The 13,571-nt window shown below is 43.6% G+C and overlaps 1 protein-coding gene across 1 annotated transcript in view; it reads left to right on the forward strand.

The window, feature by feature from the left end:
- The window catches only part of rgs12b (regulator of G protein signaling 12b), a 118,556-nt gene that overhangs the window by 35,232 nt on the left and 69,753 nt on the right, over positions 1-13,571 (forward strand). The window contains exon 2 of the mRNA XM_078432059.1: positions 5,780-5,899. Within this exon, the coding sequence (XP_078288185.1) occupies positions 5,780-5,899 (120 nt within the window). The remainder of the gene's footprint in view (positions 1-5,779; positions 5,900-13,571) is intronic.

Consider the following 13,571-nt stretch of genomic DNA (forward strand, 5'->3'; position numbering starts at 1 on the left):
TTACCGAGCCAGAAACCCGGGTTCAATCCTGGCCACGGGTGGTGCCTGTACGGAGTTTGTACATTTTCCCTGTGACCGCACGGGTTTTCTCCGGGTGCTCCGGTTTCCTCATACACTCCAAAGATGTGCAGGTTTGTAGGTTAATTGGCTTCAGTAAAAATGGTCAATTGTCCCTAGTAGGATAGTGTCAGTATAGTGCCAGGGTGGTTGCTGGTCGGTGCGGCCTGGTGGACTAGAAGGCCTGTTTCTGCGCTGTATCTCTAAAGTCTAAAATACAAGCGAAAATCAGGGGAAAATTCAGCACTTTGGGCCACAGCTTTGGGAAAGTTAACTTCATATGCCAGGTAATTGTCCCTTCATCAGATCAATGACAAAAAATGTGGTAACACGTATTGCCATTTTGAGGGTGCTCCACCAGGTGGCACCAGTGTGTACAGCATCATTGATTGTGAATTCAAACAGCTTTCGATTTTGCTTTAGAAAACCTTGCAAATTTTTTCTTGCATTCAACAAGAAAGTGGGAAGAGTCCACGATTTTACAGATCAAATGGCATAGACACAGTAACAGGCCATTTGGCCCGACAGGTCCAGGCTGACGTTTGTGATGTACTTGAGTCTCTTCACAACTTTTCATATATCAATGTAACCACCTATTCTTTTCTCATTTGTATGCTCTTGTACCCTCCCCTTAAATGTATCTATGCTGCTATCTATATATTCCATGTGGTGGGTAAATTGTATATTCTTGCTACTGTTTGGATAAGGAGTTGTTGCTACATTCTCCATTGGATTTGTTTGGTGACTATTATAATGATGTTACTTTACGTTGCTATCCACAAATGAGGATCATTCCCTCCGCCGCCTGTTCTCAAGTGGGGAGAAAACCCAATCTATTCATTCTTTCCTTTCATAAAACATGTCCTCACAATTCTGGTAACATCTTTATAAATCTTATAAATCTTAGACCATATGTCCATAAATGATGGAAACAAGGAATTGCAGATGTTGGTTTATCTCAAAGTACTGAAACATCACCCATCGTTTTCTCCAGAGATGCTGCCTGACCGCTGAGGTTCTCCAACACTTTGTGTCTTTCTTAGACCATATATGATTCTGCCGTATAAGGAGTATAAGAAAATAACTGCAGATGCTGGTACAAATCAAAGGTATTTATTCACAAAATGCTGGAGTAACTCAGCAGGTCAGGCAGCATCTCAGGAGAGAAGGAATGGGCGACGTTTTGGGTCGAGACCCTTCTTGGCGTATAAGGAGGTCAATGGTTTAGGAGACAAATCATTTATATTTCCATCGTGATGCTGCATAACAAACTTTACAAGCCTGAACTTGACTGAATTTTTTAAGATTGGAATCTAAGGTCAAAAGATATTAGACATTATTCCCATACTTCCTTTTATTGAGCATATCTTGATTATGATTCCCACTGCATTATCCTTTTATTTTAGGTTTTATTTCTCTCTTTGAAATGTCGCTTCCTACTTCGCTTCCTACTTCTCTTCATATGATGAATTTGCCCTGTTCCCTTCGTATGAATACTTGGTGCCGATTCATTGTGCTATCCTGCTCTTATTTGCTTTTGATTGTCTTGCTCTGAAAATGAGTTAAATCCTGGTAACTAAATGAGGAATTCAATTAAATTTGATGTCCTGCTTGTTGCTTTAGGTACTTCAGAACAATTTAAGTCTTTATTCCATAGATGTTGTTGTAAAAAACAAATCGATTTTTTAAGCAGTGTTGTGTGTTGTATAAAATGGAAGGCCAGATCAGTTATCCAGGCATAATATGTCTGAAGAAGCTTCTTGACCCAAAATGTCAGTCTGGGGAAGGATCTCGACCTGAAATGTCACCCATTCCTTCTCTCCAGAGATGCTGCCTGTCTCGCTGAGTTACTCCAGCATTTTGTGCCAACAATATGACCAAAGATATATTATGCAAAAATGCCTAATTTTTATGGAATAGCTGGTCTTGCCCCTGCACAATATCTTCCCAGTTGATGCGATGGGCAGGTTGTTGTCTTTTTCATTTGCAGATGAAACCCCGAGGCTGATTGCTGCAATCTGCTTGATTTGTCTGTTCCTCCCACTGTGTGCCTATGACTTGCTCCTTGTCCAGATGTTTTAGATAAATACATATGCTGCATGATAAATAACATGTATGAACCTGCACCTCAGCATTCCACAGCTTTTATAACCACTGCTTCAGTATGGAGAAAATTAAGCACTGAATTTAAAATAGATGTACTTAGTAGTGCATCACTGGATGTTTTCAAGAGAGAGTTAGATATTGCCCTTAGGGCTAACGAAATCAAGGGATATGGGGAGAGAGCAGGAACGGGGGAACTGATTTTGGATGATCAGCCATGATCCTATTGAATGGCGGTGCTGGCCCGAAGGGCCGAATGGCCTACTCCTGCACCTATTTTCTATGTTTGTATGCTTCCTGCAGTACAATTTAATAAAAATGTTCATTACAAGCTCACACTTTTCTAGCCATCTGTATATTTGTTGCATTTTTGGGATTTATTGGGGAAAAAAAGACTGAATTTGTAGGCTTGCTTACATGCTCTGTGTGATATCCATCTGGATATTGCCTTCTCTTTTATTGCCTTCTCTTTCTGATAACTATGATGGGTGTCTCATGCTGATGCAGAGGAATTGATTTTATTTAGAATATCTGTTATCATTAGTCTTAGGGTCTTTAATTAGGTCCATGGAAGTATTTGTATAAGGGATGGACATTTGTTGTAATCTTTTTCTCATTCTGATTTTGACCTCCAGATTTTTTAATCCTATTTATATTTGTCATTCAACTGTTTTGTTTGCTCCATTTTATGCTGAGAGGGCTTTTCTTTTCATCCTTATTTATGCCATCTCCATTTTGGTTGTATTACTTGGGGAAACTGAGTCTGTTTGCTTCAGATTAGAGGATGTTGCAGAGTGTTTTGTTTAGAGTTTTTAAACTTTGAGGAATTAAACCAAAGCCCCTCTTTAAAAAGGGCTGCAAAATAAAACCTGAGAACTATAGACCAGTGAGCCTAACATCTGGTAGGCAAGTTACTGGAGAGTTTTCTGAGCAGTAAGATATATATGCATTTGGATAGACAGGAGCTCATTGGGAATAGTCAGCATTGTTTTGTACGTGGGAGATCATGTCTTACAAATCTGATTTTTTTGAAGAAGTAATCAAAAAAAATTGGTGAGGGCATGTTGTTTCTATGGATTTCAGCGAGACCTTTTTTTAAGGTTCCGCATGGTGGGCTGCTCTGGAAGGTTAGATCGCATGGGATCCAGGGAGAGCTAGCTGACTGGATAGAGAATTGAAGATAGACACAAAATGCTGGAGTAACTCAGCGGGACAGGCAGCATCTCCGGATAGAAGGAACAGGTGACGTTTCGAGTCGAGACCCTTCACTTCATGGAAGGAAGCAAAGGGTGATGCTGGAAGGTTGGTTTTCGGACTGAAGGCCTGTAACTGGTGGTGTGACTCAGGGATCATTGCTGGGCCCTTTGCTGTTTGTGGTTTATATCAACGAATTGAATGAGAATGTAGAAGGCATGATTAGTAAGTTTGAGGATGACACTAAAGTGGGCGGTATTGAAGAGAGTGAAGATGGTTTTCAAAAATTGAAGCAGGATCTTGATCAGTTGGGCAAGGAGACTGAGGAACGATTAATGGAGTTTAATGCAGTTATGTATGAAGTGTTGCATTTTGGGAAGTCAAACCAGAGCAGAACCTTCACAGTGAATAGCAGGGCCCTGGGAAGTGTTGTCGAGCAGAGGGATCTAGGAGTGCAGATACGTACGTACAGCAGGTACAGGTGTCACACGTAGATAGGGTGGTTAAGAAGGCTTTTGAAATATTGGCCTTCATCAGTCATGGTATGGAAGTTGCGATGTTATGTTACAGTTGTACAAGAAGTTGGTAAGGCTGCATTTGAAGTTTTGTGTTCACCCTGCTGTAGGAAGAATGTTGTTAAGCTGGAACGAGTGCAGAGAAGATTTATGGGGATGCTGCCAGAACTTGAGAGCCTGAACTATAGGGAGATGTTGGGCAGGCCAGGACTATTCGATGGAAGGCAGGAGGCTGAGGGGCAATCTTATGGAGGTGTATAAGATCACATGGGGAATAGATAAGGGAGAATGCAGTCTTTTACCAGAGATGGGGAATCAAGAACCAGAGGACATGGGTTTAAGGTGAGAGGAGAAGGATGTAATAGAAACCTGAGGGGTGACTTTTTCACACAGGTGGTGATGGGTATATGGAATGAGCAGCCAGAGGAGTTAGTTGAGGCAGGTACTATAACAGCATTTAAAATACATTTGGACAGGTACGTGGATAGGAAAGGTTTAGAGGGATATGGGCCAAAACACAGACAGGTGAGACTAGTGTAGGTGGGGCATCTTGGTCGACATGGGCAGGTTGGGCCGAAGGTCCTGTTTCCATGATGTATGTCTCTATGACCAGGTGAAAGATTAACTAATGGATAATTGATATAAGATTATCTATAATGATTGAAGGAACAGGTTACAAATATAAGATTACAAATATACAAGCAATGGTGAACAGTTCCCCAGTATATTGCTGCATCATTTAGTTTGTAAATTAATTGGCCTCTGTGAATTGCCCCTGTTATGTAAGGAGTGGATGCTAAAATTGGATAACATAGAACTATTGTGAATGGGTGATCGATGGTCAGTGTGGGCTGGCTTGTTTCCATGACGTATCTCTAAAACCAAAACTAATTATCTCAGCCTTAGCGTAGGAAAATAACTCCAGATGCTGGTACAAATCGAAGGTATTTATTCACAAAATGCTGGAGTAACTCAGCAGGTCAGGCAGCATCTCAGGAGAGAAGGAATGGGTGACGTTTCGGGTCGAGACCCTTCTTCAGACAGATGTCAGGGGGGGCGGGACAAAGGAAGGATATAGGTGAAGACAGGAAGATAGAGGGAGAACTGGGAAGGGGGAGGGGAAGAGAGGGACAGAGGAACTATCTAAAGTTGGAGAAGTCAATGTTCATACCGCTGGGCTGCAAGCTGCCCAAGCGAAATATGAGGTGCTGTTCCTCCAATTTCCAGTGGGCCTCACTGTGGCACTGGAGGAGGCCCATGACAGAAAGGTCAGACTGGGAGTGGGAGGGGGAGTTGAAGTGCTCAGCCGATCAGGTTGGTTAAGGCGGACTGAGCGAAGGTGTTGAGCAAAATGATCGCCGAGCCTGCGTTTGGTTTTGCCGATGTAAAGACATCGATGTAAAAACTCCCCCTCCCACTCCCAGTCTGACCTTTCTGTCATGGGCCTCCTCCACAGTGAGGCCCACCGGAAATTGGAAAAACAGCACTTCATATTTCGCTTGGGCAGCTTACAGCCCAGCGGTATGAACATTAACTACTCCAACTTTAGATAGTTCCTCTGTCCCTCTCTTCCCCTCCCCCTTCCCAGTTCTCTCCCATCTCAGCCTTAGTTATGAGTTTAAAATTTTGGACTGCTCTTGAGCCCATGACCTTCAGAAAGAAGAATGCACAACTGAGTCAAATCTGATGACTATCAGAAATTGTGTTATATTATCAACATCACTCCATCAAAGACCATTATCCCTCAGCTATTTTCCATGCAGAACTTGGGTAATTTAATACTAGCCTGCACATTCCAGGTCTGTTTAGGTTTATCCCCAGATGTAACGCATGTATCTGCTGCTGCCTGCTTTTCAGTTCTGTTAGTTACTGTAAGATACCAATTCCTTTGATTTTGTTTCATTTTTTAGGGTGCGAAGTTTTCTGCAATTTCTGTCGGATTCTTACATGCTGCCCAACGCTCTTCTATCCGGAGATCATATGGACGGTCAAAGCGTTTTAGCATAACTCGGTCTTTGGACGATTTGGAAGTAAGTAAAAGATTTCCCAATCAAATATAACAATTCTATTGCCCAGTGAGATGGTGTGATGGTAGCATGCATTGTAGCTTCTGGTCAGGAAGCTAGATAAGAAAACAGATTTCAACGTTGCGTTTTGAACACCGCAAATAGCCAATCACTGTTAAAATCTCAACAGCTACCTTCTAGCTCAAAGAGATGGAAGGCTTGATGTGGTTAGGACATTATGATTCTGCGATAAAATGTATAGGAAAAATAACTGCAGATGCTGGTTTAAATCGAAGGTAGACACAAAATGCTGGAGTAACAGCGGGTCAGGCAGCATCTCTGGAGAGAAAGAATGGGTGACGTTTCAGGTCGAGACCTTTCTTCAGTCTTCAGTCTGAAGATGAGTCTCGACCTGAAACGTCACCCATTCCTTCTTCCCAGAGATGCTGCCTGACCCGCTGAGTTACTCCAGCATTTTGTGTTTACCTGCAACAAGATATAGATTGATTGAGTGATTGAGTGAAATGCCAGCAAACAGAATGTATTGTGGGGAAGTAAAAGATCATGAATTTTGGTAAGAGGAATTGAAGGGCAGATTATTATCTAAATGGAGACTGCAAATGAGTGACGTTCAGAGGGATTGAGGTCTTCCAGTGAGTGAATCACAAAAAGTTGGCTGCTGTAAGTAGTAGTCAAGAAGGCACATTGGCCTTCACTGTAAATGTGTTGGAGTTCAAGATTACAAAGGCTTTATTACAGTTGTACAAGGTGTTGGTTAGGCTCCACCTAAATACTGTGCATAGTTTTGGGCCCCTTGCCTAGAACAATATATAGTAGCGTATTCCTGGACTGAAATGTTCTATCAAGGGAGATTAGACAATTTGTGTGTGAATTCCTCGTAGTTTAGAAGAACCTTATTCAAACATATACAATCCTAAGGGGGCAGATTTTTTTTCATAAATAAGAGAATCACAAAATATAGGGCAGTTATTTAAATTGCAGTGCACAGAAATGACTTTTCTCAGAGTGGTGAAGTCTCTGGCCCCTCGGTTGGTGGAGGCCAATTATCAGATATATTTAAGGTGGGGGTGGATAAATATCTGAAAGATCAAATTAAGGGGGCCGTGCATAAAAGAGTTGAGGCCAGCATAGATCAGCCACTATCTTGTTGAATGGTTGGGCAGGCTCAAGCGATCGTCGCCAACTCTCGCCCTGATTGTCTTGTGTTTAGCATGCACAGATTGTTTAGGATGGAGGCCAATTACAGACTGATGCAGTTTTTGAGGCTTTGCAATGGGATGGGGGAAGGTTAAGTTTATTGTGGTTCTGCAGGTGAGGAGGGAGGGGTGACAGAGTGTGTATAAGTCAGCAAAGAAATGTTTTGTTTTCATGTACTCTCCATTAGGTGCCCAACAACTTTGGTCCCTTTTAAGATACAGGAAGTCCTCAGGTCACGGCTAGATTCCATTCCTGAGCAATGTTCATTAGTTTAGTTGAGTTTATTGTCACATGTACCGAGGTACAGTGAAAAACTTTTGTTGCGTGCTAACCAGTCAGCGGAAAGACAATACTTGATTACAATCCCGCCATTCATAGTGTACAGATACAGGATAAAGGGAATAATGTTTAGTGCAAGATAAAGCCAATAAAGTCCAATCAAAGATAGTCTGAGGGTCTCCACTGAGGTGGATAGTTGTTCAGGACCGCTCTCTAGTTGTAATGTTCATTACCCGAACTGTTTGTAACTTGGAGATGAACAAAAACAATGTTGGGAGAGGATCGCACAAGCACCAGTCATGGGAGAGGAAGTTGACGCGGGAAGAGTGGCCTCAGTGACTCAGTACACCCAGTTCTTCACGTCTTCACTCGTCGCCTAATCGTTGAGGCTTGGGAGTGGGGGTGGGGCGAGGCAAGCAAATAGGTAGGGATGTGGGAAGTGAAGGCACATGAAAATGTCCTCCATTCCCACCCGGCAGAAGATGTCTGCAGCCCTGCAGCAGCTGGCAAATCGATCCCCATCTATCCCGCTGGTCTCCTAAACCAGATCTATAAATTGGGCGTTCGTTAGTTGGGGAGGACCTGTATGTAAAATCACTGCGGAATGGCATTGGAAGGGGAAGAGTCGCGCTTAATGTCAACTAAATTCTGGCTGTTTTTTATGCCGTATCGACTCTATTAATATTTATTTGCAAAATAGTGGCCGAGACAACAATACAGATAATTTAAAATGAAAGAAAGAACATAAATGAAACTAGCCCACAATATCTGCAAAGGATCAGGTATTTCTGTGAGATTGATGTTCCAGGGTGTTATGAGTATCCCTGTTAAAGATATGGCTGACTTGCTTAACATGATAAAATTCCTTCCAAAATCTCTGGCTGCCTGTTACAGTTTGCATGTGTATATCTCCTTTTCTTTTCAAAGACAAAATAAAATTAAGAACTCACCAAATTTGGGATTAGATTTTATTTTGTCTTTTATGCAGGTGGGCTAATTGCTTAAAAATATTGTCAAACAATCCTATTTCTTTGACATTTTCATTTAACCCCAACTGAGCGGAACATTTGCAAGATCAAAGCAGCAGTTTGTATGTAATGTATAGTTTTTTAGATATTTTTGTAAATAGTTGCAAAATTCCAACTAGATATCACTCCAGCTAATAGAATAATTGCAAATATTGACACAAGGAACTGTGGATGCTGGAATCTGGGGTAAAACACAAAGTGCTGGAGTAACTCAGTGGGTCAAGCAGCATCTGCGGAAGGAAGGGATAGGCAAAGTTTTGGGTTGAGACCCTACTTCAGATTGTAAAAATAGGATTGAAAGATTTCATCAGTAAATCATGCATGGATATAAATCACACATGGTTCTGCTAAAGAACATTTCTATTGTTGCTACTGATTTTACAGATGACTCTGGGAGTTTTATCATTGTGAGTGTTTAATGATAATGTTGTGACTCAGCAAGGTCTGTGTCCGAGTCTTCAGCACTTGCAGTAGACATGTGCCATTGTTTTAAAGATTTATGTGGAATTATGTGACTCATTCAGTACTGCTTAAAACACACATCCTAATGTTTACTTTATTGCCACTAATCTCTTGTAGTACTTTTCTAATGGAAAATTTGTTTATTGGACTATTAATCATCTAACAAATAGAATGAGTTTATCGATGTGGTGGAGGAAAAAAAAGAACTGCAATCTTGAGTAACTTACAACCCAACTGTAAACATTAAATTCTTCAATTTGAGGTAACTTCTAACAACCCGTACCTATTTTTCTTCCTCCCCTCCTCCCCTGTGCCCCATGTGGACTCTTTCCTCTCTCTCCCCAGGACTGGCATCTCAATGACCCAGTGTGCAGATGCTTCATGAGAGACAGAGGTGGGGTTAAAAGGTGGAGCTGAGAAATAAGAAAGGGATGATCACTTTGTTTGGAATATATCACAGGCCCCCAAAGAGTCAACAGGAAATAGAAGAGAAAATATGCCAGGAGATTGCAGGCAGCTGCAGGACTAATAAAGTTGGTCGACGTGGGGAAGTTGGGCCGAAGGGCCTTTTTCCATGCTCTGTAACACTATGACACTGTCCGCCAAATCCAGTGCCTTGTTCGAGACCACAGCAACAGGACGGACCTTACTGCCATCACTGCTGGGTTAAATCACTCCTCCTCTCTCTGCCAGTAATGTCTGGGGGGTGGGGGGAGGGGGAGGGGGAAGGGGAAGGTCGCAATGCGTCATATTGAGGTGTTTGAGTACATTTCACACTCTTGTCAGAGACCAGCAGGCAGAAAGAGAATGATTGCAAGCTGTCGTGGTGCAGCTTTCCATTGTCTACATGTACCTTGATTCATCCACATACCAATCTTCCACTCTGCATGAACTGCAGGGGGTGACTTGGATAGGTTGGGTGAGTGGGCAGGCATGGCAGATGCAGTATAATGTGGATAAATGTGAGGTTGTCCACATTGGTGGCAAGAACACGAAGGCAGATTATTATCCGAATGGTGTCAGATTAGGAGAAGGGGAGGTGCAACGAGACCTGGGTGTGCTTGTACCTCAGTCACTGAAAGTAAGCATGCAGGTAGAGCAGGCAGTGAAGAAAACAAATGGCATCTTGGCCTTCATTGTGAGAGGATTTGAGTTTAGGAGCAAGAAGATCCTACTGCAGTTGTACAGGGCCCTGGTGAGACCACACCCAGAGTATTGTGTGCAATTTTGGCCTCCTAATTTGAGGAAGGACATTCTTGCTATTGAGGGAGTGCAGCGTAGGTTCACCGGGTTAATTCCCGGGATGGCGGAACTGACAAATGATGAAAGAATGGGTTGACTGGGCTTGTATTCGCTGGAATTTAGAAGGATGAGAGGGGATCTTATAGAAACATATAAAATTCTTAGAGGATTGGACAGGGTAGATGCAGGAAAAATGTTCCGGATGTTGGGGGAGTCCAGACCAGGGGTCACAGTTTAAGAATAAGTGGTCGGCCATTTACGACTGTGATGAGGAAAAACATTTTCACCCTGAGAGTTGTGTGAATCTGTGGAATTCTCTGCCACAGAAGGCAGTGGAGCCCAATTCACTGGATGTTTTCAAGAGAGAGTTAGATTTAGCTCTTAGGGCTAAGGGAATCAAGGGATATGGGGAAAAAGCTGGAACGGGGTACTAATTTTGGATGATCAGCCATGATCATATTGAATGGCGGTGCTGGGTCGAAGGACTGAATGGCCTACTCCCGTACCTTTTTTCTATGTTTCTATGTCAGTTTCCAATTGCTCAGCTTCCAGTTGATGTCTCACCATAGGTGGTGAATCTTGAAGATAAATGCTTACTATCGTAGCTGCAGTCATGATGCTTTCATTCTTTTGACTGTCCTTTTTGTTCAGTGACTGTTTTAAAAGTTCATTTTTCAGGAAGCAAGTGTAGCTGGCAAGTCCAACATTTAATACCTGTTTTGTTATTGTGTTTCCTTTCTGTAACCTGCTCCATTACAGCTACACAACTAATTAACAGAGGCTTTACACTCAAGTCTTGGGTTCAGCCATTTTAATTCAGGATCCCCTTGGTAAATCTCTTGAACTCCTCAGCTGTGAACTGTGGCCCATTATCATATCATATCATATATATACAGCCGGAAACAGGCCTTTTCGGCCCTCCAAGTCCGTGCCGCCCAGCGATCCCCGTACATTAACACTATCCTACACCCACTAGGGTCAATTTTTACATTTACCCAGCCAATTAACCTACATACCTGTACGTCTTTGGAGTGTGGGAGGAAACCGAAGATCTCGGAGAAAACCCACGCAGGTCACGGGGAGAACGTACAAACTCCTTATCTGTGATGAGCTGATCTGGTATTCCATATCTTGCGAACTGGTCTTTGATTTTATGGATGACATTCACTGCCAGTGTTTTCTCTCGATAGTCTATTTCCCAATATCCTGAGAAATAGTCCACAGTGACCAAATAGTTCCTTCCATCCAAGTGGAACAAATCTGCACCCACCTTCGCCCATGGCCTCTCTGGAATTTAATGGGAATGCAGTGTTTCTTTTGGTTGCTCTTTCCCTTGAGCTTGACATGTCTCACATTTCTGTACGAAGTCCTTGATTTCTGCACTCATTCCGGGCCAGTGCAGACATTCTCTTGCCCTTCTTAGACAGCCATTCACACCAATGTGGGAATCATGTACTCGTGTGAGCATGTCGCGTCTCCTGGCTTTAGGGATGATTACTCTCTCTCCCCTAAATATGAGGGCATCTCCAACACAGCTCATCCCTCACATGCAAATAGGAGATGAGCCCTGGGTCAACGTCCTTCTTGTTCTCTGGCCAGATCGTTTGATCACCTCTTGCAGTTTCTGCATAGTCTCATCTTCTCCTGTCGCATCCCTTATGCCATTTAGCAGAGGCTGTGCTATTGGGATGTGCCTTGCCAGGTTTACAGTCTCCAGTTCTTTCATGGTCTTGTCAGTCTTGCCAGTCTGAATATATGCTCTGCTCAGCGTGTCTGCAAGCTGCATCTCCTTCCCTGGTCTGTATCTTATTGTCACATCATAGGTCTGCATCCTCACCAGCATCATCTGCAATCTCTTTGGTGCACGATGAAGTGGTTTTGTGGCGATTATCTCCAGTGGCTTATGGTCTGACTGCACATTCACTGGCCTTCCATATGTGTACACATGGAACCTCTAGACCAAACATCACTGCCAGCAATTCTTTTTCTATTTGTGCATATCTGGTCTCCGCATCCGTCAGGGCCCTGCTGGCATAGGCAACTGGATGGCCCTCCTGCATCAGCGCCACACCAAGTCCAGTTTCTGACGCGTCGGCCTGTACTGTCAGCTCCCTGGATGGATCATAGTATCTGAGTACTGGCTCGGCAGTTACTAGCTTCTTTATGTCCATCACCGCCCTGTCATGCACCTGTGCCCACCACCAAACTACATCCTTCTGTGTCAGCTTGCGCAGCGGTTCACATAGGTCGCTTAATCCAGGAAGGAATTTGCTCGTAGTTAACAAACCCAATAAATCGCTGAACTCCTTGGACATCCGTTGGGTTAGGCATCTGTAGCACTGCTTCTACCTTCCCTGGATCTGGTTTCAGTCCTGCAGCAGAGACTCTATGTCCTCTGAAAGTGACTTCCTTCACCTTCAGCTTTGCCTTCACTATGTTCAGCTTCAGGTGTCGGTCACGACATCTCTCCATCAGAGCTTTAACCTTCCTGTCATGGTCTCTTTCTGCTTCCTCTGCCGTTTTTCCTTTCCCAAACACTAGGATGTCGTCAGCAACAGACCTCACTCCTTCCAGGCCCTCCAGCACTTGGTTCTGTCATCGCTGGAACTCCTCAGGGACCGTGGACAGATCAAACGGCATGCGTCTCCATCTATATCTACCATATGGTGTGTTAAATGTTGTAAGCTGAGAACTCTCATCATCCAGTTCCACATGCCAAAACCCATTCTTGGCTAAAGACCTTGGCATCATTCAGGTTGGTGAGGACATCTTCGATCGTCGTCATTGGGTAATTACTTCTTTTAAGCCCCTTGTTCAGATCCCTCGGGTCTAAACACACTCTCAACTTCCCATTGGGCTTTTCTACACCCACAAGGCTGGATACCCATGGTGTGTGGGTCTCTACTGGGGCAATTATTTCCGCTTCTGTTAGTCTGCCTAACTCCTCTTTCGGCTTACTCCGTAAAGCTATAGTGACTCTTCGTGGTGGATGGATCACTGGCGTTATGCTGTCAGCTACCAGCAGATGGTACTTGCCCCCCGGCGTCCATGTCTCTAGCGTTTGGTAGAGCTCCCTCCCTTGCGGTCCAACTAGGTACATGAGCAGTTTCCTCATTGTCTTGTCATCCTTCCCTTCCATGCTCAAATCAACATAGAGCTCAAACTCCTCCCTCCATTGCCTCCACTCCATTGGCAGGTCCCTTGCCTCAAAATTCATTTGCCTCGGGGGCTTTAGCTGCTCCATGTTCCTGATAAATCCACCCCTCTGTCGATGGAAACAATGTAGGCCGCACAATCGTCTCTCGGTAGTACTTACAAACGTCGTCCGCTGTCGCCGTGCACCCAATCAACTCTCAACTAATCCTGAAACAGGCCCCGATCTGACACCATGTTTTGTTATTGTGTTTCCTTTCTGTACCTGCTCCATTACAGCTACACAACTAATTAACAGAGGCTTTACACTCGAG

This window comes from Rhinoraja longicauda, chromosome 3, assembly GCF_053455715.1.
Source record: "Rhinoraja longicauda isolate Sanriku21f chromosome 3, sRhiLon1.1, whole genome shotgun sequence".
In the NCBI taxonomy this organism is placed as follows: Eukaryota; Metazoa; Chordata; class Chondrichthyes; order Rajiformes; family Arhynchobatidae; genus Rhinoraja; species Rhinoraja longicauda.